The following is a 27,828-nucleotide window of genomic DNA, read 5'->3' as shown; positions in this document are numbered from 1 at the left end:
CAGTTTTACAAAATATTAGTGGAAATATTAAAAGAAAATATGCTTTAAGTGGAGGTAACTCCACAATAAATACTCCAGAAGCTAGGGTGTTTTTTTTATGTTTTTATTCCATTATATTGACTTTTTCAGCTTCTGTATTCAGTTATACCCAATAACCTTTAAGCAATACGGTGTTCTTGTAACTATCCACCTTTCTACCAATAAAACATTAAAAAAATAAAATGCATCACTTTACCTTTGTGATGAGAATTCGGTACTTTTCCACTAGGTGGTCATTGTTATGACATCCTGCTAGCAGCTGCCACACCTCTCCTCTCAGTGCCTCGGGAACACCACTTCTCACCAACGCTGATAAAGGCTTTGGCCTCACACTCAAATTGAGATGCCTGGGTGAAGGGAGGGCAAGAGAGAAGTTATGCTCCATCACTGTGGCCCAAGTACAAACAGATGATAAACACATGTGTAACAACCAAAATGCAATGTGGAATGTGAGAGACAGTGGAGAAAACTTCAAGACAGTCTGTGTGTTGCTGGAGCATCTTTCTAGTCCATAGGAGGCTGTAACATACTGACAATGTGGGAACATTCAGGAGCCATGAAAGAAACAAAATTAATGGGACACATTTTCCAATCTATTTCCATAAACCCTATTACATCTAGTCTGAAGACAAACATGTCCTGGACCTGATGTAAGAGACTCAACAGCACAATATACCAAAGCAGAAAAGACTTAAAACACAAGTACAAAAATACACCACATTCTGTATGATCTAAACCTTCACCCACAGTTATAAAATTAAAAGACTGATAGGCCTTTGTTATCTCAAACTGTGCGAAAATGGCAGACTTGGACACGAGGGGGAAAAGCTTATGGTAGAAATGCATATTGCTCTCTAGTCTTTTTACAGTAATCAGCTGGCCTTCTAGGATCAGAATGGCCACACATCAACTTTCAAGAATCCAAAGAGCAATTCCAACTATAAGCATGTGTTCGAATAATTTCCAGTGTTATCACTACTTGCCTTGTGTAGGTAGTTTACATTGAATTTTCACAGATTCTAAACTGCTCTAGATGCTGGTATAGTTTTTCTGAGCAATAAGCCCCACATTTAATAATTCCCCCTCTTGACAAATAACCACATAGAGTCAAACTATCCATGCATATAATATTTAATATAATATAATATGCATCAATAGTTTGACTCTATGTGGTTATTTGTCAAGAGGGGGAATTATTAAATGTGGGGGTTACTGCTCAGAAGAACTATCCCAGCAGTCTAAAATATATATATAGCTGGCTTCCTTTCCTGCTCTTCTCCAATCTACAGTAGGATGATTCCATTACAATCATCTGGGACTGCAAAAGTTAGTGTGTCAGACATTTAAAACAGCAATTATTCCACAGGACCCTTATACTATAATCTGCTCTCTCACCTTCTACGTAAATTCAGTTCTCCTGAATTTAGCATCTTGCTAGAAAGCTTTTTAAATACCAGTATTTCCCCCATTACACCAGAGATATAACAGAGCTTGATACCAGGGAGCTCTAATCATTTATAATCTATAAAGGAAATAAAATCTGTTCTCAGAACCAAGCTTGGCAGTTAGAACATCTACAACAAATACGAACCCTCTGAAAAGACTATGAACTGCCTTACCTTAATTTATGACCAGAATTAGTATATATAGTAGGCCTAATAAAACAGTGTCACACAATATAACCTGTGTACTTCATGGGTAACAGGCTACCAGATATTCCCAACTACTGGATTTTGGAGTGGGAAGAGCATGTGACTCATTTGTAACCATACATGGTAAAAAAACCATACACAGTAAAAAAAAGTTAAAATACCACTAACAAATAGCTAATTGCTATAAAAAAATCTGAATATGAGACCATAAAACCATAGCATTTAACCACCTGAACTCTCCTTTTTAGGATTTTCAATCCTCTATTATGCTAAAAGCTCAACGATCATTACCTGCAATATTTTTTTAAGTTAAGAGGGAAACTTTAACACCATACTAAAGTTGTTATTGCCAGCATTAGCACAGAAGCACTCCACATCCTTAGAGCTGCCAAAACATTTTCAGTGCAAGTGTCAGGTGTCAGCCTTGGAAGAGTTACAGAACTGAAGTATATGAGAAACATTCTTGCTGAGAGAGGATTTGTAGAGCTAATCTGAACAAACTGCTTGTAAGGGGGGTGGGGGAAGAGAGGACATCATTTTGTTGCAGTCTTTACATTCTTTTTTATATTAATGTGACAATTTCATATGTCCAGCACTCCTATCAAATTAGCATAATGTATTTGTATTAAAAAATTGGAAGTAAAAACCTTATCAAATTTGAAACAATGGTATTAAAGATCAATAGATCCCTATACTAGGCTATGATTAGCTCAATATCAAGAAAATCTTTGCTAAAATTCATTAGTAAATTTCCTACCGCTTAAATGTGGATTTAATCTGATCTCTACTGTACTGTAGCTTTGTTTTCTCCTTCTTGGATGTAGTATTTCATTTGCCCTCAGCTTTCTGGATGTTTCTTGCTCTGCTTTTCAATGGTGTTAGGAAGCACAGGCAGAGAACCAATGCTAAATGGAGACCAAGGGCAAGTTTGAAGTGCTCCATTGGTATTGTGTTTGTGTGATCTCTTTGTGCAATGTTGGCAGTGTTTTTGCAAAGATCCCAGTACCAACCTCTTTGAGGGAGGCTCATCTTAGCATGCAAAGCTGGCTAGTTGTTCCCCCTGGAAGGGAGGGTCGGGGTTGCATCAAAATCTCTACTATTTAGAAATTCTGTGCTAGATAAATCAGTACTTCCCAGAAAAGCAGAATGACTCATGTACTCCCCTGATGGACCCAGAGCCTATCTGCCTTTAATGAGGTGGACACATCCTCATAATCCAAGTTAGGTCCTGCTGCATTCTTAAGAGCCGAAGCCTAAGGATACTCAGAGGGGTAAGTGGCTCAGCTCTGATCGACCTTGGAGCTGGAAGGAGGTAATCTACCTGGGAAATGATCTCTAGGGAGCCAAAGTGAAGTAAAAGCTGCAGCTTTCTTATTCTTCTTTTGATAGTTATATTTTTTTTATTAGCAAATGGAGAGCAAAGTAATACTAGGGTTTCCAGAACACCTGCAGCTGCAGTAACCCCAAGAAACTAACATGTTCACTGAATGATTTTAAAGAACACTCAGACATATAAAAAAGTAGAAGTACAAAAGATATCAGACAAAACCTGAAATCAGGTAAGAAAATAACGGGCATTCTCAGTAACAGAGGATTTAATCCACCCTAATATTTTCTCAATTTCCAGAAACAATGGCCACTCTGCGAAGAACGAACACACTTAGCTGGAAACCTATCGTGTCTGAGAAGACTCAGAAGCACCATTTTCAGAATGCATATTCTTGCTTCTTACCATTTGGACAGAAGATCTCCCCATGTTTCAAGAATTTTTTCAGCACACTCTTTGGAAACATCTCCAGAACCACTCAAAAGAGGCTCGTCATTATCTATAAGGAATGAGAAGAGAGGAGAAAATGTAAGAACAGGGGGAATTATCCTACCAGGAGATTAGCATTCAACTCTCTACAAGGTGAATCAGTTCTTGGTGTATCTGTGCAAATTTTAACAAGGATGAATACAACATTTGTAGACTCAATCCTTATCTAATCATTACCAGGCACCTCACAATTCAGTCCAGAACAAGTCATAATGCAAAGTAGGCATTAACCTAATTGCTGCCAATGCAATCATATTTCAGATGTTATCTTGAAAGAAATTTATGGTATTGCTATCAGTGAAATGCTGCACCTCTAGTGCTGCTAAAACAAGTGTTTTAAAGCGGCAAGTACCTGACAAACAACTGAACTATTGCCAAAGATAGATAATGTAACATCCTCAACTCTTGATCTTTCAAATGAAAGATTAAGAGATCTGTTTCCTTTATGAAATATAATGAGAGGCCATTATAATGTCATTGCATTCATTGCAACCTGAACTGCTTTGCACTTTTCCTTTGAATGCTATTACTTTGATAGCTCCCAAAGCTTGAATTATGTAGCTTTTCGAATGCTATACATTCCATCGCTAAAATGAAAGAGTAGGTAAGCACAAGCACAATAAGAAGTCTTTGGGTAAAACCAATCTCATAGCTGATATATTCAATCACGGATATTTTGAAATGCTCATGACAAGTAATGTAGATAAAAGCTCTGCTGCCATTCAGTATTTCTCTGATACCATAACAGTGGTCTGACAGTGTTGTTCCATTAAATTATTTATACAAAAATACATTCCTTTTGAATGGACCTCAGTTATCTTGGTTCACGTGTGAAAAATCTAGAACAGCATAAGCAGATATCTGAAGTGGTAGATGCTATAATTCAAGCATACTGATTACTTTTCTAACAGTTACTCAGAAAAAGTTCAAAAGTCTGTTCAAAAAATGAAATGGCAACACAGCCTGCTGAAAACACACCAGGTCTCAGAAGGAACAGCATCACCAAAACAGTGAAATAGCTCCTTGTGCGGCATTATGCACTACAGAAGCCTATGCTCACTCTTCATTGCAAACATGCCACTTATAGACATCTCAAACTAAAGTCAACTCCCCATTTCTCACTGCTGCAGCTGTTTACATTTGTTCAAGGAGGGACAAACTCCATCTCAAGTGCTACTGCAGGTCAGATGTTTCTAAGAAGCCGATCAGCGTTTTTAACTTTTTCACAGTGTTTCTAACTCTTCACAGACCGTCTCCATACAGATTCAAATGAAGCAAGGAGAAGCATTTAGCTGGTTCACAGAAGCGTCCAAGAAAAATGGAGTGGCAGCTGTTTAAAGCTAAGAGTGTCTGATAACTGACGTTCAGAGTGTGAAACAAGATCCCATTCAAAAGGCAATTTGTTCTAAATAACTTTGTTAGTTACCTAGTCTAGCTTCCATTTCCTTCAAAGCATGCAAATAAAACAAACTGTACAGGACCAGCTTCTTACCTTCCTCTTCATCATCCTCTGGAGGGGAAGGAATCATTGAGCTCTGGGATCCAGACTGCGGAAGTCGAATAGAGGGGCTTGCTGTAGTTTTTCTTCTCTCCCTTTCTGATTCACTTTCTAGACACACAACTTCATATAACGTATCTGTGTTGTTCTTCCTTTCCTTTTGTTTTATCTGGATTAGAAAATATAATTGTGAGTGAGGCATTACATAGGAATATGTGCTTCACAAAGTTGTCTCTACATCCTCTCCTTGGGGTAGGGGAGATGGAAAAGAGGAACTATTTTTACCACCATCCACATAGGAAATAGTGAAGAACTGAAATTCCTATTACAGTCCTTTCAGTGCAACTTCCAGGGCAGTGAATACTTGTGGTGTTTGGTGTCTGCCCCTATTTCATGGGAATGCATAGCAAATATAATCCAAAAGACATCACTCAGAGTTGTATAGCTCCTGCAAGTCAGATGTACTCCCCCCCCTTGGGACAAATGAGTATATTTCAGGTCCAGGACTCATAAGCAGGCTCATTTTTTTCCACAGGAGTGGACTGGACACACAGGTAGCATGTATTTCCACAGTATATGAAAGGTTTGCTCTGGAGAAGTTCTAGGAGAGGAAGTTTGGTGAATTCTTGACTACCTGACGACCTTTTCATTAAGGGGGAAAATACTATGAATGACAAAAACCTAAAACTATAGCTAACTTCTCACCAGACTAATAGTGCAGTGTATGACAATTTTTTCTGTAATCTTTTAGTGATAAAATTGTTTATTCTTGTTTAGTGTCCCAGCATGGCTACTGACTGTCTATTTGCTGCTTCAAAATAAGATGTACATGTATTCTTGTTGAGAACACAGGTAGACAACTTTATGGGTTCCAAGGTCCATTGTGTGGCCTTATTTCCTCTATTAATTTTCAATGCTTCTGTTCTGTTACAGGAAAGTTAAAGCAAAGACTTTCTAAGTAAACACTTCACAAAATTCTAACTTAATTCAAGACTATTAAAGAAGCTTTACTTCCACCCAGTCAAAATCAGAGAGAGAGCGCGCGCTACTTTTACAGAATTCCACTGTAAAAAATTCCCAAAGCTCCATTGCATCATTTTTGTATTTTAAATTAATGGGAATTCTTCCAGACTAAAGATCACTAAGTCAATGAATGTTATCTGGGAAAATAAAATCCCTCTGCTTCCACCATTTCCGAAACAAGAAATATCGGCAAACTAAGATAAGCTAATTCTACATAGTTGTATCTTTTAAAGACTAATCACCTCTCTGTAGAAACAAGTTTCCCTTCCATGCTTATCAGGCATGACTCTCTATAGCGGTTACTTCAATTATGAATTGTGCTAACTCCTCCATTAGTAAACACTGGAAGTTGGATAACCTGTCAGTGCCTGTGAACAAGGCAGAATTAAGTGAGATAAAGGTCACAATGCATGCAGAGTTTGGTAAGACAAAAGATACAAAATTTGCTAAGTAAGATAAGCTTCCTTACATTACCAGGCAGAAAAGCAGCCTGTATTCTAAGATTAGTGAAATATTTATAGCTAACTGCATTAATTGTTCAACATCTCCACAATCCACCTCAAAAAGATCAATCCAAATAGGGAGAGGATAAGACTAATCTCCTACATGAAGGGATTTTTTTTTCCAGCCTCTATTTTGAAGGAAGATTTCCACTACATCTCTTCATATCAGGCGCTTCTGGAATGAGCTGTTCAGCAATGTAACAGGTTACACATGAAATTAACTTTAAGTATAAAAGATAAACGCAGCAAAGAAGCCTCAGAGAAACCATGCCACTATTTACTATTACTTAAAAAAACCACACCAACAAGTCCAAAAAAGAGAACATTAGGGAGAAAGTTGTTCATTTCAGTTGAGCCTCTTAAAGAGGTGAATCAACATAATTCATGAACAATAAGAGATCAGTGAGCCCCTGCCCTCACTATTCTTGACTCTACTCAGTGCTATTGGACTGTGTGAATTCACCACCGGGATGGTTTGTTTTCTTCTAAAGAGTGGTTTTGTTTCAGGGTGACCATTTCATAAGCAATTTAGGGAATAGCTTTTCCCTTCCACCACATACTAACTTTTCACCATCCATTTTCAAGCCTTTGATTGTTTCTGGCGTGAGTTATTGCCATATATTATTCAAGCATATGTCTTAGACAGACTTTACCTTTTTCTTTCCAGCAGATGGAGTCAAAAAGCTAAGATGTTAGCCTTTTTGACACTGCTTCCCAATTCCGTTTTTCAACAGGAAAAGCTGGGGTCTTTGGTTTGTTGAAACCTCTGTTCTAACCATGTAACACAGGGGGAAAGGGAGCAGTGCAGTGACACTTCTACAATTCTTAGACATAACAGCATTATTGAAGAAAAATAGCCTTTCTAGGTTAATTGTCAGATTTTTCTGGGACCTGCACATTTAAATCCTGTTTGAAGTTCTGTTTATCTTTGCAAAAAGTAACCTACCTTTTCTATGTTTATACTATGGCATGTCAAGTAAAAGAAAAGCAGGACTTGTATATTAAGGAAATTTTGTAAGATCCCAAATGCCAGGTTTGAAAGTACAGAAGTTAATTACACACAACAACCTGAAGCCCAATCCTGCAGCCCTTATACACAATTCATTCCACTGGCTTCAACAGGACAACACAGTGTCAGGGCTTCAGGTCTGGGCCATTAAACTGCACTGACAGTTCATCCTTGTCCCCTGTATGTTTACATTTAACCTGTAATGCATCCTAACCTACCTCTGAAGTCTAAAAAGAATTTAATTATAGGGTGGTTACAGTCAGTTAAGCCTGCCAAGCCCCAAATTTAACTGTAGATAAAAAGACAGTGTTACCTGTTTTAGTTTTAGGAAGAAGTTTTCAGTGGAACTACGTTTGCTGAAGGGCCAGAACAATCTCTCATTAGGTGAGCAAACTCGGACTTTGGTCTCCAGAAGGAATCGGACAGGTTCCTGAACCTCTGTTATCACCAAATCAACAGCTGTAGTCATGAATAGCACTTTATCTACAGAGAAAAAAAATCAAATCAATATTACAATCACCTGCTGACAAATCTCAGTGGAAATGCTCTCTAACCTGTTTACCTTGTAGTAATGTTATTGTAAAAGCTAATTCTGCAGAAAAGTCTCGTTTAGCTAACCTAACACCCCAAACTGGAGGCTACCAGCACAAAGCTTTCAGTGACTGGCACAGGACAATAAGATGAGCCACTTGCTAGAGAGAGAAGATGCCCTATCAGTCTTTTCATAGCAAAGGATGCCCCTATTACAGAGCATAAAAATCCTTTGTCAGGTTTTTTGAATCCCCATTGAAAACTAGCAAATATGTTCCTTAAAACAATTACTAATATTTAATTAAGGATTTGATTTGCATGGTGACCTCTACTTTGCAAGTATGGTCCCACCATTTTTTTTTAAATGCGTCATTTGGATGATGGATAAATCCTACCACATTAAAGAGATTCTGAAACATGTTTTCAAGACCACAACAGCTGTGAGAAATTCTCTCCTTGATAGAGTAGAGCCACCAATGATAGCAAGCAGGACTCTTCACAAAATGGGAAAGAGACTAGGCCAGACAATTTTAGGACCACTGACATTTCTGACCTTCAGGCAATTCACATTCAATTCCCCAATTTGTGCACACAACGTGAAAATCACCTAAAATAATTGGAAATTTTATCCTTCAAGTTCCATCATTAGGCTTAAGAATCAAGAGAGTCGCCCCCAAAACTGAAGTGGAGCCCCACAAATCTGCCAGTTTAGTGGATTTTTCTCTGCCACATGTAAAATTTTCTTATAGTGGTTTTCCCCTAATAACCTTTGTGCAACACTTGTTGGATTTACAGCAGGAATTAAGCACATACAAAAGGGAAATCCTGTAGTAAATGATCTGGTGCAATTCATAATGAGAGTCTGCAGAAGCTAAAGGGGAGCAGATGGAATGAAGTACTAGACCTCCTCATCCTCTCCTACATCCTGTACCGCCGTTCCTTTCCCTATTAGAATGTCTGATTACCCTTATGGTATGCTAATACTAGAGAATGGACTTGTCTTCTGTTCTCTTTAGGTTTACACATCCCATGTGTAACAAATTCAGAGACCACAACACTGTTTTTACTACATTATGTTACTAAGAGAAAAAGTAAAGGATGCCACTCTGACCTCTCTCAGCAAGAGCCCTTTAAATTAATAAAAAGAAATCCAATGCCTGTGAAGTCAGTCACACATTCCTGCTGATAATAAAGTTAAGTGTGATAAAGTTAATACCTTTAGGAGTTTCTTCATTTACAATTTGGAAATGTGGAGATTTTGGATTCCAACTTCCAGTGATGACATACGATTTCCCATCAGAGCTTTTGCCCATGGACTCCTAGAAACAAATGGAAGACCAAACATTCCTATTAACATTAAAATAATTTAAAAAAATTAAGTGAATTGTATGCTCATGAAAGGTGTTAAGAGTCCCAGCCCTAGAGAGACATCTGATGTTTGTCCACAAAACAACTACTCCATGGGCATCAGCAGTGCCAACTCCCCAAGTCCACGTTACTCAGTTCTATCCAGGTTTCAGAGTAGCAGCCATGTTAGTCTGTATGCACAAAAAGAAAAGGAGTACTTGTGGCACCTTAGAGACTAACCAATTTATTTGAGCATAAGCTTTCGTGAGCTACAGCTCACTTCATCGGATGCATGCCGAGGAAAATACAGTGGGGAGATTTATATACACAGAGAACATGAAACATGATGTTACCATACACACTGTAACAAGAGTGATCAGGTAAGGTGAGCTATTATCAGCAGGAGAGCGAGGGGGGAGAAAACCTTTTGTAGTGATAATCAAGGTGGGCCATTTCCAGCAGTTGACAAGAACATCTGAGGAACAGCGGGGGGAAAAAACATGGGGAAATAGTTTTACTTTGTGTAATGACCCATCCACTCCCAGTCTTTATTCAAGCTTAAGTTAATTGTATCCAGTTTGCAAATTAATTCCAATTCAGCAGTCTCTCAGTGGAGTCTGTTTTTGAAGTTTTTTTGTTGAAGAATTGCCCCTTTTAGGTCTGTAATCGAGTGACCGAAGAGACGGAAGTGTTCTCCAACTGGTTTTTGAATGTTATAATTCTTGACGTCTGATTTGTGTCCATTTATTCTTTTACGTAGAGACTGTCCAGTTTGGCCAAAGTACATGGCAGAGGGGCATTGCTGGCACATGATGGCATATATCACATTAGTAGATGTGCCGGTCAACGAGCCTCTGATAGTGTGGCTGATGTGATTAGGCCCTAGGATGGTGTCCCCTGAATAGATATGGGGACACAGTTGGCAACGGGCTTTGTTGCAAGAATAGGTTCCTGAGTTAGGGGTTCTGTTGTGTGGTGTGTGGTTGCTGGTGAGTATTTGCTTCAGGTTGGGGGGCTGTCTGTAAGCAAGGACTGGCCTGTCTCCCAAGATCTGTGAGAGTGATGGGTCGTCCTTCAGGTTAGGTTGTAGATCCTTGATGATGCGTTGGAGAGGTTTTAGTTGGGGGCTGAAGGTGATGGCTAGTCGTGTTCTGTTATATTCTTTGTTGGGCTTGTCCTGTAGGAGGTGACTTCTGGGTACTCTTCTGGCTCTGTCAATGTGTTTCTTCACTTCAGCACAGTCTCTGGGGATGAGAGGAGAGCTCAACCCCGATGGCCCATGAGACCTTTGACCTCCCAGATGAGACTGCTAAGAAGAGGCCAGTCACTACTAACAGCAATGAGTTTTTATGAAGTGAACACTGTCCAATAGGAACTGTGGAAAGAACAATAGTTCATTTCACAGAGGCCAAAGAGCCAACTGCACCCTGGTGACTTTCAGGCCACTACTAATCTGGGTCAGACTGAAGCCCATTGTCTACAGGGGAAGGGCTCCATATTGTAAAACCATACAAGCTTCCCTCAGATTTCTTCTTTAACATGGCCCTAGAAGATTCAAGGTAATTCAGTTATTCTGGCCTCATTTCATACTATACAGTCTCTAAATGACAGCTGTTTGAATGGTACATTCACTCCATTAAAGTATGTGAATATATAAGGCTCCTAAATTGTTTGCTTTAGGGATGCATTTAATTGTCTCTACTATATTGAAACAAATTAAATCAGAATACTTCCTTACAAACTGCTAATCCTAAAAAGTTTTCCAGCTGTTTCACATTAATGTATCTTGATACATTGCAATGTTGTAATAAACAACATCTGACATTATAAGATTGTTCTATCCTCAATGTCCTTGATATCTAAAGAACATTAGGGTGGGGACTCTTTTATACTGATCTTTTTCTAAAATATATACATAGTACTCACAAAACACAACATTAAAAGTTAAGAAATGCCAGAAGTAAGGTTTCACAGGCAACCTTTATTAATCCCGCTCATCTGTACGCTTGATAATACAATCTTTACATACATGATCCCATACTATTCTTTCCACAGGACCCTTGTCCCATTCAGTGCACAGAATGGACAGTATTCACTTACCAGTTAATTCAATATTTTGTTTTATCCTCATTGTTCAGCACGTGGCCTCTACTCTGAAACCAAAGTTATTCATTTACTAATGGGATTTTCCTACGGTGCTTACTAAGACAGAATCTGGGTGCTTCACAAACATTAACAAATGTATCTTCAGAACACCTTTCCTGAGGTTAGGAGGTCGTATTATCCGCATTTACAGATGTGGAACTAAGGCAGAGATGAAGGTCAGAAGTCTTCACTAATTCTGCATGCCCAATTTGAGGCACCTCAGTCCTGATTTTTCAGAGTACATTTTATAGCCCTTTATATGTTCAAAGAACAGCTCCCTTTGACTTGTGTATTTCAGAGCCCACATCTCATGTTAGGCATCCAGAAAATGAAAACACTACTACTGGCCAGCTGTATAAAGCTAGCAAAAAGATTAGAAGCTGTACATTACAGATGATTGAGGAAGACATTATCTTTCCATGAAATATGTAGTATAAAAAATGTGAAGAGCATGGGAGCTGACAGAGCAGGACATGTTTATAACAAAAAGAAGAACTTCTCCACACAACGCACAGTCAACCTGTGGAACTCACTGCCAGAAAATGTTGTGAAGGCCAAAACTATAACTGATTTCAAAAAGAGAATTAGGTAAGTTTATGGAGGATAGGTCCATCAGCAACTATTAGTAAGGCTGCGAGTCTGTCACAGAGGTCACGGATTCTCTGATTTTATGGGACCTCCATGACTTCTGCAGCGGCAAGTGCAGCTGGCCTAGGGGTCGCTCAAGCAGCTGGGGTAGCTCCTGGGCCAGCCGCACCAGGTGTTGCTGGAGCAGTCTTGGGCCGCAGCAGCCCTTCCTACCCCCCAGCAAGAGTGGGGATCCTGGGCCTGCCTCCGGTCACTGCCCCCTGCCCCAGAGCCCCCATGGGGCACCCCCCCCCGGCCACCGCTCCCTACCCCAGAGCCCCCGTGGGGCCCTCCAGGCTGCCCCCCGCCCCACATGATTTACTCAAGGGTACATAGTACAAGTCATGGACAGGTCACGGGCCTGAAAACATTTGTACATTTTTTTAATACGAAAAGGAAATATTTTCCCCACTCTCTTTTTGGAAACAGCTGAACTATTTTTGTCATAGCTTTCCAAAAAACTTCAGACTTAGGAAGACACCAAACACAGAAAATTTCAGCCTGAATGGTTAAAGTTTGGCAAAGTTATAAAAACTGAAATCACGGTCTGATCATGGGAAACGTGAGCCAACTTTAACTCTAAGTGGCAGTACCAGCTCCATTATAATAATGGAAGAATGTCTTTACTTTACATAGATAATTGACTATAAATGGAAATACTATTTGTACAGTCCAATGCAGTGAAACACAGTGGAACTTTCATTCTGTTTCCCTTTAAAAAGTTTCCCTAAGTCCAAGTTCTCTCTGCGGTCTCTAATTGAGACCATCTTGGAGAGAATATTAACCACAATCCAAGGAGTTTCAGATGCATGGCAGAATTTAATGATAGGCCTTTGCAGAGCTCAGAGGAAGCAAAAAAACTCTGTTAAAAAGACACGCTAGCATGTCTGCAAATGGATACACAGGAGATAGTTAATGAACGTGTACTGACACTGTTCAAATTTGAGTAATAACTGGTGTGCTTTTAAGAGGGTGTATGACTGCATTCTGAAGCAATTCAGGAATTGATTTACATGTGTATAAAGCACACTGGCAAGAGAGAGGTTTAGAAATACTTTGTTCCAAATCTCTATTTTATTTTAAAATGTAATTTGTACTTTAGAGTCCAGTTACTTTGTGCTACCCTTTCAATATGAATTAAAATAGAGAAGTTACTCTTTTACAGATGTTCACAGAACACTAGTAAAATGCCATTCAGGTAAAAAAAAACAAAAAACACAAATGATGTCTGTGATACCTACCACCTTAGCAATTACTACATCATTACTTTGCAGATATCAGATCAAAAATGCAATAAGCCACCTGTGAAACACCCATATGCCAATTAATACTGAAACTTTGTCTTCGTACTGAAATGATTATCCAGGTTCCCTATAAAACTTCTCACTTTGTTCTAGCTGTAGCGGATAATGAAACATTTAAGGCAAATTGGGCTGCTCATCTGAAACACCAACATGGATTAAACCCTTTAAAAATCTAAGTCATAAAACACTTTCCTTTTGCTGTAAAACTCCATCTTTCAGATTAATGCAACATTACACTCCAGCTGAATCCATCTTAAAACCTGGTGCCAAACAGGTGAGAGGAGCAGGGTCTATTCTGGTGTGCAGAGCACATGCTGAAGAACTGGACGTGGGTGACCACACAGCCAGACCTTTCCAGCCTGTTCCCCAAGATCAGACACCAGTGCTGCTAAGAAATAATCTTGTTCTTTATTTGTTAATAAAAATCCATTTTACCAAATCTAAAAGATGCATGTCACCGCTCCGAACATCCTTCCCAGGGCTCAGGAGGAGACCAAAACATCTGCAAAAACACAAATAATTAATCCATAAAAAATTTGCATTACACTTCAGGGACAAGCTGCTAACATCTCCTGAAAAACACCCCATTTATGTACATCTCTGCCTGTGCATCACACTGGGCCTTTGGACACTACAAAAGAGCCTGATTGGATACCAACGTAGAGCATATAGAGCACAGTTTTGTGAACTGGTTTAATTACATGGTTCTCTTCTGTCTACAGTGGTCCAGGAAGTTATTTAAGAATTTTCCCTGAAGGAACAGCACAAATGTAGCTGTGACTCATAAGGTTAGCTGATTGACCAAGGTCTTGTTGAGTAGCTTCCTCTATCCCATTTTCTATTACTAGGGATATTTGCATAAGGAACTTCCATGACAGACAACAACCACAAAATCCAAAATTAAGTGCATGTGTATTTTATGCCTTTATTTCACAGTAACAATATTTAGGGCTGAAGTACCACACTTGGCTTTATCGTCTCCCTGTTTGCACCAAAACCTCAATTTGTTGTATTTAATTTCAGACTGCAGATTCCACAGGGCAGAAACCCTGCCCTCCTCTGTAGTATGAACAGTGCTGAGTTGATGGTCAGTGCTTAGATAAAGAATCTCCTTCTGGTCAATGGAAGGTGTAAGATTTCCTCTCACCCCCGCACTTTACATTCTAGACCATGGCAGATTCAGAATATATGTAGTGCAGTAAATAAGGTGCTCAGACACTGCAGGGATGTGAGCAAGGTAAATACTCAAGTTATGCAACCACTGATGCTAGTATAAACCCATATTTACATATTTTTCAATTACTCTAAAATAGACCATGATGTACACTCAAGAGTCCAAGATCTTTCCATCCATGACCTGAATAGGCCAGTTATTTATGATGGATGATAAGAGAGACTATAGAATGGTCTACATAACAGATAACAGGCTCCAAAATTATGTTTTTTCAAAACAAATTTTTTTCTGGTTGCATACCCAAATTACAAGCCCATAAAAACAGGCGTTGACAGAGAGATTACTGATCTGTTGCCTTGGAACTAGAAACAACAAAACTAAATAGGACATGGTTAAAGAATTAAGAACACCGGGTTACCTCTCAATGGCAAGTTCTTTATTAGTTGTCTGCTGGACATAAATCACAATCTTCTTATCAATTCCTTGGCGGAGCTTAAAGCATTGTCTGTCCTTGTCTTTGGGAACTGCACTGTTATTTACCAAGAAGGGGGAAAAACTCAGATCGTTATTTAACTGTATTCCTCCTTTCAATAAATCAAAACAGCATCAGACATTTGGTGAAATCAGCTTCTTATACAAATGCACGCCGACCTTCCTTCCTTGCCCACTACAGTCAGTAACAGAAAAGAGATAGCAATATAATCAGGAGATGGTACTCCCTCGGGCTTTGAAATTAACTAACATAACTCCTTGTATTATGTAGCTTGTTCTTGGATGCTTTCAGCGGCATTTAGACAAGAGGTTTTAAAATACTGAAGTTTAAAGCAATTTTATTACATATTAGAAACTGTGAATCACTCGTGTGCACAATGTGGCAGTAGGGCCTTTGGAAGCATGTAACAAGCACCTGAGCAAAGAAAATGCCCACTTAAAGCCCTTATCGTTCTACCTTAGATTTGCATTTTTCTAGCCAGTTTTCTTCAGCTAGATACTGAGAAGGGCTTCTCCTAAATGCTTACCAAAGCACTGGACAGCCTGCTGATGTGGGAGCAGACAGCACTGCACTAAATGGCCAACATGGATGTCTAAGCGATAGAACTGGGACTGCTTGCTCAACAGTGAGATGCAGCTGAAACAGTTGTTGGAGGGAACTGATGAACTGTTGGTTCCCACTTTACACAAGTCCATGTTCCTCTGAGCATAGGATTAAATAAAATAAAAGGAGGCAAGGGATTAAGTCTTTACATTAAAGACTGAGAAGAGAGACAGGCTATGTAAACACAAACTGAGTACAGCTCCGTGTTTATCTATGACTGAGCGGTTTTATAAAGAACAGTGTGGAGTGGCTAACACCAAGTGCTTAAAACTTAACAGTGACTTGCACAGCCACGTGTGCATGCACATAACATACAAAGGAGTCAAATTGCCATGTGCTCAGAAGCTTTCAGATCTTGCAAGCTAACTAAGGTTGAGGTTGGACAATTTCTGAGTGGGAGACCACCAAGAAATAGCTATAAGGTGGCAATTAAACAGACACTACCCCCTGAGCTCAACTGCTCTAGCATGATATTTAGTGATATTTCACTTAAGACTTAAAACTGACATTCTAATCACACATGGTCATTACAGATCTCACGGACTCTCTTTAAGCAAAAGAATGGTATTATTAATCAAGTTTCAGAGTAACAGCCGTGTTAGTCTGTATTCGCAAAAACAAAAGGAGTACTTGTTGCACCTTAGAGACTAACCAATTTATTTGAACATAAGCTTTCGTGAGCTACAGCTCACTTCATCGGATGCATACTGTGGAAACTGCAGAAGACATTATATACACAGAGACCATGAACCAATACCTCCTCCCACCCCACTCTCCTGCTGGTAATAGCTTATCTAAAGTGATCACTCTCCTTACAATGTGCATGATAATCAAGTTGGGCCATTTCCAGCACAAATCCAGGTTTTCTCACCCCCCCCCCCGCCACACACACAGACTCACTCTCCTGCTGGTAATAGCCCATCCAAAGTGACCACTCTCCTTACAATGTGTATGAAAATCAAGGTGGGCCATTTCCAGCACAAATCCAGGTTTTTTCACCCCCCACCCCCCAAAAAAACACACACACACACAAACTCACTCTCCTGCTGGTAATAGTTCATCCAAAGTGACCACTCTCCCTACAATGTGCATGATAATCAAGGTGGGCCATTTCCAGCACAAATCCAGGTTTTCTCACACACACCCCCCCGCCCACACACAGACTCACTCTCCTGCTGGTAATAGCTCATCCAAAGTGACCACTCTCCTTACAATGTGTATGATAATCAAGGTGGGCCATTTCCAGCATAAATCCAAGTTCAACCAGAACGTCTCGGGGGGAGGAAAAAACAAGGGGAAATAGGCTACCTTGCATAATGACTTAGCCACTCCCAGTCTCTATTTAAGCCTAAATTAATAGTATCCAATTTGCAAATGAATTCCCAGTTTCAGCAGTTTCTCACTGGAGTCTGGATTTGAAGTTTTTTTGTTTTAAGATAGCAACCTTCATGTCTGTAATTGCGTGACCAGAGAGATTGAAGTGTTCTCCGACTGGTTTATGAATGTTATAATTCTTGACATCTGATTTGTGTCCATTTATTCTTTTACGTAGAGACTGTCCAGTTTGACCAATGTACATGGCAGAGGGGCATTGCTGGCACATGATGGCATATATCACATTGGTGGATGTGCAGGTGAATGAGCCTCTGATAGTGTGGCTGATGTTATTAGGCCCTGTGATGGTGTCCCCTGAATAGATATGTGGGCACAATTGGCAACGGGCTTTGTTGCAAGGATAGGTTCCTGGGTTAGTGGTTCTGTTGTGTGGTATGTGGTTGTTGGTGAGTATTTGCTTCAGGTTGGGGGGCTGTTTGTAGGCAAGGACTGGCCTGTCTCCCAAGATTTGTGAGAGTGTTTGGTCATCCTTCAGGATAGGTTGTAGATCCTTAATAATGCGTTGGAGGGGTTTTAGTTGGGGGCTGAAGGTGACGGCTAGTGTCGTTCTGTTATTTTCTTTGTTAGGCCTGTCCTGTAGTAAGGTGACTTCTGGGAACTCTTCTGGCTCTATCAATCTGTTTCTTCACTTCCGCAGGTGGGTATTGTAGTTGTAAGAATGCTTGATAGAGATCTTGTAGGTGTTTGTCTCTGTCTGAGGGGTTGGAGCAAATGCGGTTGTATCGCAGAGCTTGGCTGTAGACGATGGATCGTGTGGTGTGGTCAGGGTGAAAGCTGGAGGCATGTAGGTAGGAATAGCGGTCAGTAGGTTTCCGGTATAGGGTGGTGTTTATGTGACCATTGTTTATTAGCACTGTAGTGTCCAGGAAGTGGATCTCTTGTGTGGACTGGACCAGACTGAGGTTGATGGTGGGGTGGAAATTGTTGAAATCATGGTGGAATTCCTCAAGGGCTTCTTTTTCCTAGGTCCAGATGATGAAGATGTCATTAATATAGCGCAAGTAGAGTAGGGGCGTTAGGGGACGAGAGCTGAGGAAGCGTTGTTCTAAGTCAGCCATAAAAATGTTGGCATACTGTGGGGCCATGCGGTTACCCATAGCAGTGTCGCTGATCTGAAGGTATACATTGTCCCCGAATGTAAAACAGTTATGGATAAGGACAAAGTCACAAAGTTCAGCCACCAGGTTAGCTGTGACATTATCGGGGATAGCGTTCTTGACGGCTTGTAGTCCATCTTTGTGTGGAATGTTGGTGTAGAGGGCTTCTACATCCATAGTGGCCAGGATGGTGTTATAAGGAAGATCACCGATGGATTGTAGTTTCCTCAGGAAGTCAGTGGTGTCTCGAAGGTAGCTGGGAGCGCTGGTAGCGTAGGGCCCGAGGAGGGAGTCTACATAGCCAGACAATCCTGCTGTCAGGGTGCCAATGCCTGAGATGATGGGGTGCCCAGGATTTCCAGGTTTATGGATCTTGGGTAGTAGATAGAATATCCCAGGTCGGGGTTCCAGGGGTGTGTCTGTGCGGATTTGATCTTGTGCTTTTTCGGAAGTTTCTTGAGCAAATGCTGTAGTTGCTTTTGGTAACTCTCAGTGGGATCATAGGGTAATGGCTTGTAGAAAGTGGTGTTGGAGAGCTGCCGAGCAGCCTCTTGTTCATATTCCGACCTATTCATGATGACAACAGCACCTCCTTTGTCAGCCTTTTTGATTATGATGTCAGAGTTGTTTCTGAGGCTGTGGATGGCATTGGAAACTACAATCCATCGGTGATCTTCCTGATAACACCATCCTGGCCACTATGGATGTAGAAGCCCTCTACACCAACATTCCACACAAAGATGGACTACAAGCCGTCAAGAACACTATCCCCAATAATGTCACGGCTAACTTGGTGACTTTGTCCCTACCCATAACTATTTTACATTTGGGGACAATGTAGGGGACACCTACAAGATCTCTATCAAGCATTCTTACAACTACAATACCCACCTGCGGAAGTGAAGAAACAGATTGATAGAGCCAGAAGAGTTCCCAGAAGTCACCTACTACAGGACAGGCCTAACAAAGAAAATAACAGAACGACACTAGCCGTCACCTTCAGCCCCCAACTAAAACCCCTCCAACGCATTATTAAGGATCTACAACCTATCCTGAAGGATGACTCAACACTCTCACAAATCTTGGGAGACAGGCCAGTCCTTGCCTACAGACAGCCCCCCAACCTGAAGCAAATATTCACCAACAACCACATACCACACAACAGAACCACTAACTCAGGAACCTATCCTTGCAACAAAGCCCGTTGCCAATTGTGCCCACATATCTATTCAGGGGACACCATCACAGGGCCTAATAACATCAGCCACACTCTCAGAGGCTCGTTCACCTGCACATCCACCAATGTGATATATGCCATCATGTGCCAGCAATGACCCCCTGCCATGTACATTGGTCAAACTGGACAGTCTCTACGTAAAAGAATAAATGGACACAAATCAGATGTCAAGAATAACAACATTCATATACCAGTCGGAGAACACTTCAATCTCTCTGGTCACGCAATTACAGACATGAAGGTTGCTATCTTAAAACAAAAAAACTTCAAATCCAGACTCCAGCGAGAAACTGCTGAAACTGGGAATTCATTTGCAAATTGGATACTATTAATTTAGGCTTAAATAGAGACTGGGAGTGGCTAAGTCATTATGCAAGGTAGCCTATTTCCCCTTGTTTTTTCCTCCCCCCCAGACGTTCTGGTTAAACTTGGATTTATGCTGGAAATGGCCCACCTTGATTATCATACACATTGTAAGGAGAGTGGTCACTTTGGATGAGCTATTACCAGCAGGAGAGTGGGGTGGGAGGAGGTATTGTTTCATGGTCTCTGTGTATATAATGTCTTCTGCAGTTTCCACAGTATGCATCCGATGAAATGAGCTGTAGCTCACGAAAGCTTATGCTCAAATAAATTGGTTAGTCTCTAAGGTGCCACAAGTACTCCTTTTCTTATTATTAATCAAAGTGCCCTGACTAGGCTAATTACATTCTGCTCCCTCCATACCACTCCCAAACATCTGAGTTGGGTAAGATTTTCTCTTTTACTTCCTTTTCCTAAAATAAGGTTGCTATGTGGTGCTAAAATAGCTGCTGTATTTCACTCCAAGGGAAGCTGCATTTCTGTAGCTGAAAAGATCCTTGCATAGGGCCCGACCCTGAGAGGGGTTCAGGCCCTCAATCTGTATATCAGTTTGTTATATTTGAGCAGTGCTTTGGACGTTTCCAGAAGATGCCATAATAAAAGGAGGAGGAAAGGGTATTTGTTTTTAAACAACACTTCCACTGGACATAAATCCAAGAAGAGAAACATCTCTGTGCCTACGGCCTGCAGCCAAACTGCTCTACAACTCCAAGAGCATATGGCAGTCCTGCTACTCTGAGATAAAGGCAACTCAACAATTATAAAATACTACAAATGGTTACATAAAACACTTGAGGGCACTGTGTATGGACTAACCAGAAACTGAAAAGGGCCTTTGAGGAATCAAGATTATCCAGTTTTATACACAGTGGCACTCTAGAACTGCTACATTGTCTGTGGACATAGGAACACACAAAATCCAGTAGCACTTGGATTAGAAGACAGAACAAAATTAGCTGTCTTTGAGAACCAGAACACAGAGAACAAGCATTTAGGAATAGATGCAAGCTCCATTTACAAGGTTACAATTAAATATTTGTAGCTGGTAGCGAAATTTAGCAGCATAAATCACAAGCAGAGATTTGAATTTCAATTAAACGGATCACATGACAGGGATGAGTTGTTAACATTTGAGCCCTTTGATAATGAATTTGAATTCAGCCTCCTTCCCTCCTGCTCCCCCATAACAAATGCTGGGACCAATCCTGAGGAAGTCTCTGAGAAGCGAACAAGAGCGTAGGAACTTTACCCCTCTCTTGTGTAGGCTTTTGGGCTCATGCTGGAGCCCAAGCTTTGAGACCACGCGAGCGGGGAGGGTCCCAGAGCCCGGGCTCCAGCCCAGCATCTACAGAGCAATTTTTAGCCTCACAGCCCTAGCCCCATGAGCCCAAGTCAGCTGACCTGGGCCAACTGTGGCCGTGACACAGATTTTTTGTTCAGTGTAGATGTACCCTTATGAAGGCAGCAATTACAGCTATTGAATACAAGGCATGGGGAGGGATGGAGTGCGATCTCGAAATTCCTGCTTAGACTACACAACTTCGTAGTCACTGCATCTTTACCAAAAAGCTCCAGTCTTGCAGCGAAAGCATCTCTCACATTGTACTTGGCACAATGCTTCCCAGGAGAGAGATTTCTGCTGGAAAGATTCTGAAGTGTAAGCACAGTTTAATTTCATTTACCATGCTCAGAGCAAGAGCAAAATTAATGACAAGCGTTAGAAGCAGGAAACGAGCTTCCAAATACACTTCTAAAGGTTCAGATCTACAGGAACATACTAGCTCCTTTTAAACATACAAAATCATCCCTGGCTTTTGAAAAGTTACTCAATTTAAGAATATTTTCACATTAAAATCCGAAGTCCTATTGAATAAGAATCTGTATAGAAACATATTCACTGTTGGGTGGTTGATTTGACACCCTGTGGTGCTGCAGTGCTAGCTCTTCAGAGATGAAGTAGTGAAAGGGGCATACGTTACCAGATGGGAAAGGGGGCAAGGAACACATTTTTGTGCCATGTTGGTATAGTAGTTTGGGCAGGGCCTTGTGGTCTTGGTCATCAGGCGGCTGGCTGATGAAGCAGTAATAACACTGTACTATGTGGTGAATAGTTAGGTTATCTTTCTGACAGGAAACTTTGTCAGGATAATCTCAGCATCACATGGAGAGTAATTTTCATCTTTTCAGTTCAGTTGCATGCTTTTGAAAATTCTGTTCTGTTTTCTGGGTTAGTAGATAAATGTGTTGGTGCACTAATAAAAATACTGAAAACCTGCAACCAAGCAGATGGTATATCCGAGTATCAGAGAATAAGCCTTCTAAATACTGCCATCCTCACCTCTGGTCTCTGATGAATTTTGAGCATGAAAGCCCTTGTTTGCCACAAGCCCTCTCTGATTAATCTTGTGAAATTTTAAGTCCAGCTACTTTTCTGATTTACCCAGACCCAAGGTTTTATGTCAGGTGGCCAGAGTGGGTTTAAAACTTTAGTAAAGCACACTGGCAGCAGCTGATGTGTCATGTCCTCTCCATCTTTTTTGAGGGGAGCTTTATGCTAAGTGTACTGCCAGATTTTCAAAAGGTGTTTAATATCTGCTGCTCCCACCGACTCTAGCAGGATCTTTGGTGCTTAGCACCTCTGAAAATCTGACCAGTAATATTTGACACTAGAATTTAAGTGTGACATGTTTAGTCTCAACCATGATGCTGCTAAATGCAATTAGCTGCTTTGTACACAGCGTTTTAAAGACAAGAGAGGTATATAAAAATACTGAAAACACCCGGCAGATGGCCTCAGACTCAATGCAATGAAAATTACAACAACAAAAAGAAGAGTCTAACAGGAGGGTCCAAAGCAAAGGAAGAAAATCCAGAAAAAAATCACTGCTTTATTTAGCAAAAATGCTCACACCCGAGCCTGGTTTACTCTACAGCATGAACTATTCAAAAGGAGAATTTAGGGGTAAGCCTTCACCACTTTTGTTCCCCTCCAGCCACCCTCCAACACTAGACCCAGCTGATGGATAAGTAGAAATCAGGAAGCAATACCTGAAATAACCTTTCCCATCATCTTCCTTGATTTCCAGGGATACAGAGAATGTGAAAATATCGCTGTCTGGAGTCTGTGGGGCTTCAGTGGCTGAGAGCGGAGTCTGTTTGGCAGAACGACGGAAGGCAGTGGCAAAACTGTACAGTATTCGACTCACCTGCATTCATACAGAACCAGAGAGATTAGAAAAGATTCAAGGAGGATTGCTACCTGTGTTTTCATTAACCAGTTGGAAGAAAAAATATTGTGCAAGAAATTGCAGATATATTTTGGTTCTACTTAAGATACTAAGATAAAATAGTAAACGTGCATGCTGTCACCTCATATAGTTGCAATTTCTATGCCTTTACCAACTTCTGAGTTATAAAGAGACCATTTATTCATAATATTCCGCAGTGCCTTGAGTGATTGTTTCACAATTTATGGAAATAATCATACTCTGATTCTATAATGCATAAGTAGTAATTTATCTATTTAAAGGCTCTGAAAGGTTTCTAAAAATAGCATTGTGGGGCTAGCTAGATGTTTATCATCTCAATGATTCTGTATCAAATTTGCTCATTTTGTATGGCAAGATTATTTTTTCCTAAGGATCCACATACATACAGAAGTTGCACAGATGTAACTAAGGGCTTGGCTATACATACATTTTATAGCACTCTAACTTGCTGGCTCAGGGGAGTGAAAAATCACCCCCTTGAGCACAGCAAGTCTGAGCGCTTTAAAGCGCTAGCGTGGGAGCATTCCCACAGCAGCGCTTTGAAGTTTCCAATGTAGACATATCCTAAGGGTGTGATGATGTTGCACTAATTTAGTCAAACTGGTGGTCCTTTGTAAGCATATACTCTTGCATCAGTTTAACAAAAGGTATGATCTTGCACTGTCTTAGTTATGCTGGTATAACACTGCATGCATACCTTCTTGCACCAGTTTAAACCTGGTTTACATCAATTTAGCCTGCCCCTGTTACACTAACCTGATGTAAGCCAGGTTCAAATGGATGCAAAAATACACACACAATGTAGCACCAGTTTAATTAAGAAAGTGCAATATCACACCTTTAGTTAAACTGATGCAACTGGGTGTGTAAACAAGGTCTAACTGCCAGCTCCACAAATTCTCTGTGTGTTCTTTCTGGCCTGCACTTCAACAGAGATTCTGCAATTGAAATTTGATTAGTGTGTTTGCTACTGTTCAAGTCCAGAGTAGGCCATGTCTCACTCTCCCACAGCCGTGTTGGGTCTTCAGGGTTAAAAGGAAAGGGCAAGTTTCAGAAGATCCACCAGGAGCTTGACAAATCTGCAAAACCATATTTATGAGGTTCCTTTTTTCAGCTATAACCACAGTGCCCTGTACGCTGCAGCAAGTTTCACCTAAAGTCTGCATCTCCCTGGTGGAAGTTCTAGGGTAGCTTCAGATACAGTATTAATTTTAATATTATTAAATTTTATTTTTAATTCAATGAAACCTATGCATTAGCCCTTGTTATTTCTTTTTATATTAAATGCAGGTTGTTTTGCATTATCTCCACATTTTCAGATTTTTATATGGTGTAAATTTTTATAAAAACTATTTCCCCATGCTAATATTTTCCCCTACTGTTACTCACACCTTCTTGTCAACTGTTTGAAATGAGCCATCCTGATTATCTCTACAAGTTTTTTTTCTCCTGCTGATAATAGCCCACCTTAATTGATTAGTCTTGTTACAGTTGGTATGGCAACACCCATTTTTTCATGTTCTCTGTGTATATATATCGCCTTGCTGTATTTTCCACTGCATGCATCCGCTAAAGTGAGTTTTAGCCCACAAAAGCTTATGTCCAAATAAATTTGCTAGTCTCTAAGGTGCCCCAAGTACTCCTTGTTTTTTGTATAATGATACCTACAGCCTAGCAGCTGTCAAGGGGCAGATAAAGGTTAGCAGCTGGGAAGGTGAGACACACATGTGGGTTTGTGGAACATACACAAGATATTTCTGCTAAAATGATCAGCAGTGAAGCAGCTAATGCTGACATTGAAACTATTCTCTTTTGCTTTCAGAGGTAACACCCTACTGGGCAATTCACACTCTTCAGAGATACGGTTTCAGGCTGTCTGCTGTCAGGTGTCACTGCCTCAGACTGCACTTAATTCAGCTGTTGAGGTTTTCTTTGTAATCATAAATGCTGAAAAAACTTTAAATGAAAGTTTAGATTTTCGAGCACAATTATTCAGCCGGGGTGAATTACACGGCTGTAGAATTATGGAAAACACGGAATCATAGAAATGTAGGTCCTTGGAAGGGACCTTGAGAAGTCATTAAGTCCAGCCCTCTGCACTGAGGCAGGACCATGTAAACCTAGATGACCTCTGACGGGTGTTTGTCCAACCTGTTTTTAAAAATTTCTGGTGACTGTGATTTCCCCTTTAGAAGCCTGTTCCAGAGCTTAGCTACCCTTATCGTTAGAAAGCTTTCCTAACATCTAACCTAAATCTCCCTGTGACCCGAACAGCACACCAATGCTATTTGCCATACGTTTGTTATGATATTTACTTAAAGATGGAATATAAATATATCATTGGAATACTAATAATTCACTGATCATTAATATTCTGGCATGATATATGTACAGTAAATCCAGAAAGGACTTCAGAGGTGTGCTGGAAACATGTGACTAAAATGTGTTTAAACCAGGCATGTCAAGGAGAGTTGATAAACAAGTTTTCTCCAGACATAGGAAAGAGGCCAATACCTCAAACCAGGTGTGGCCAAATTCAATAGGCTATTCATTTTTACAGGTATCAGAGGTTGCAGGAAGAGATCATTTGCATTGTAAAAATCACTAGCGGGGAGAAACCAGCATGGAGACAGAGTCTACACCAGACAGCATGGCATCTATACCTCGCAGGGAAAAAAACTAACTTTATCATGGGATACTCTTCACTCAGAAGAACAAATAAATTTGTTAGTCTCTAAGGTGCCACAAGTACTCCTTTTCTTTTTGCGAATACAGTCTAATACAGCTGCTACTCTGAAACTCAGAAGAATGTCTTTCAAAGGTTTACTGGACCATAAAGAGCAGGGAGAGAATCCCTACGTTATCCTTCATCTGAGAAAACAGATACCCAGCACTCTGAGCTCTGTGAAGGGTCCTGGCCAGAGAGTCTGATCAGCCGTGCTGGAAAAAACACCTTGGTCAGAAACACTTCTTCAAAAAGAGAGACTCGTTTGTTAAATCAGGTTTTAGTCTTAAAAGCATATTTTTATTTTTGTTTGCTAATAACCTTTTCTATCTTTATTCCTTATACATAGTACCACTTAAACCTCTGTCTTTTTGTTTAATCAACTTGTTTTACTATAAACCAATTCAGTCCTTTAATTAAAATAGAGTGTTTGCTAACCCCAGCTGAGGTAATAAGCTGCTGGGTACTGTCTCTTTAAGGGAGGCACAAGCAAACTGAGCATTCAGTCACAGAGCTGTGCATAGCAAATAGATTTGGGAGCTGGAGGTCACTGACTGCTACTGCTAGGCAAGATTTGGGCTGGCAGAGCCCTGAAGAGTTTGCTTATAAAGCAAACAAGCTGACGTGTCAGTGAGCTGTCTCACAGCGTAGCAGCAGCTCTCTCTTGAGGCTGAGAGGACGTAACAGAGTTATTTACGGTTCTGGGAACCCCACAGATTAAGGTGGTCCTCTGCAGCAGACTAAGCCCATTACTTCTTGTCCTACTTTCAATGAACATGGAGAAGTAATGATCACCGTCTTCTTCATATGTGAAGACTTACGAGGTGCCCCTCAGTCTTCTTTTCTCAAGACTAAATATGCCCAGTTTTTTTCATCTTTCCACAGAGGTCAGGATTCCTAAACTTTCAATCATTTTTATCGCTCTCCTCTGGACTCTCCAATTTATTCACATCTTTTCTGAAGTGTGGTGCCCAGAACTGCACTCTGTATTCCAGCTGAGGCCTCACTAGTGCTGGCTAGAGCAGGACAATTACCTCTAATATCTTACATACAACACGTCTGTTAACACACTCCATAATGACATTAACCTTTTTTGCAACTCCATGACATTGTTAACAAGGAGTCTGGTGGCACCTTAGGATTGACATTGTTGACTCATTCAGTTTGTAATTCACTATAACCCCTATGTGACCCCTATAACATGAGACACTTTAATAAGACTTAAAAGCAACATAAACAAATTTAAATTGAAGAATAAGTTTCATTTGTTGCTGTTAGGACAAAATTCTTAAATCAGATGTTCAATCTCACTGATGTTAGCGAGAGTTATGAGTACTGAGAGCGTAGCTGGTCCAAAAGAGATTTAAGAAGTGTTACTGGGATATGCTCTTAATGACGGTAAGGTCAAGAAAGGATTCAACTTACAGCTTCTTGGATTTCACATCGGAAGACATGAATCCTGAACAGTTCTGCATTGTAGTGGCTTTCAGTGAAAGCAAAGCAGTCACTCTCGGGGGTCCCATCATGCCCTCGCACACAGAAGAGAATTTTATAGATCGGATAATTTGCTATTTCTGTGTGTGTTTGAGGATCTAAGAGCCTGTTTAAAAAAAAAAAAAAGTAAAGTAAAGTTTGGGCTTTACAAGGATTACTTTGGCCAACCATTTATTTGTGAGATTGACAGATTCCACTGATATTTAGAAAAAGCACGCTACACAGACCCTATCCCCGATTGTCATTTATCTCAAGACATTAATTATATGTGAAATTCTGACCCATCCCCAACCCCTGTGTAAATGCCCCTCTCCCGCAACAGAGTACAGTCAGTCAACATTAAAATGGAATCCTATTAAATGGGTCAGGTATTTCCATCTTGCCTGAACCACTTCACTCTGAGGTGACAGGACAGGAAAGAAAAGCAGTGCTGGATTTGAATGTAAGTTATTTGTTTGACTATTTTCTCAAAAGTGCAGGTACC

The 27,828-nt window shown here is 40.4% G+C and overlaps 1 protein-coding gene across 3 annotated transcripts in view; it reads right to left on the bottom strand.

Moving 5' to 3' along the window:
• Positions 1-27,828, bottom strand: part of RABGAP1 (RAB GTPase activating protein 1) — a 128,908-nt gene that overhangs the window by 79,279 nt on the left and 21,801 nt on the right. For all 3 annotated transcript variants that reach the window (XM_048822744.2, XM_048822743.2, XM_048822745.2), the window contains exons 5-13: positions 27,276-27,450; positions 22,905-23,062; positions 15,087-15,197; positions 13,930-13,996; positions 9,288-9,390; positions 7,854-8,023; positions 5,000-5,174; positions 3,424-3,517; positions 236-386 (exon numbers count right to left, since the gene is read on the bottom strand). In XM_048822744.2, coding sequence (XP_048678701.1) covers positions 236-386; positions 3,424-3,517; positions 5,000-5,174; positions 7,854-8,023; positions 9,288-9,390; positions 13,930-13,996; positions 15,087-15,197; positions 22,905-23,062; positions 27,276-27,450 — 1,204 coding nt within the window. The remainder of the gene's footprint in view (positions 1-235; positions 387-3,423; positions 3,518-4,999; positions 5,175-7,853; positions 8,024-9,287; positions 9,391-13,929; positions 13,997-15,086; positions 15,198-22,904; positions 23,063-27,275; positions 27,451-27,828) is intronic.

Source organism: Caretta caretta, chromosome 16 (genome assembly GCF_965140235.1).
Source record: "Caretta caretta isolate rCarCar2 chromosome 16, rCarCar1.hap1, whole genome shotgun sequence".
Lineage (NCBI taxonomy): Eukaryota > Metazoa > Chordata > Testudines > Cheloniidae > Caretta > Caretta caretta.
The sequence above is the reverse complement of the archived record's forward strand: the minus strand, read 5'-3'. Positions and strand labels throughout refer to the sequence as shown.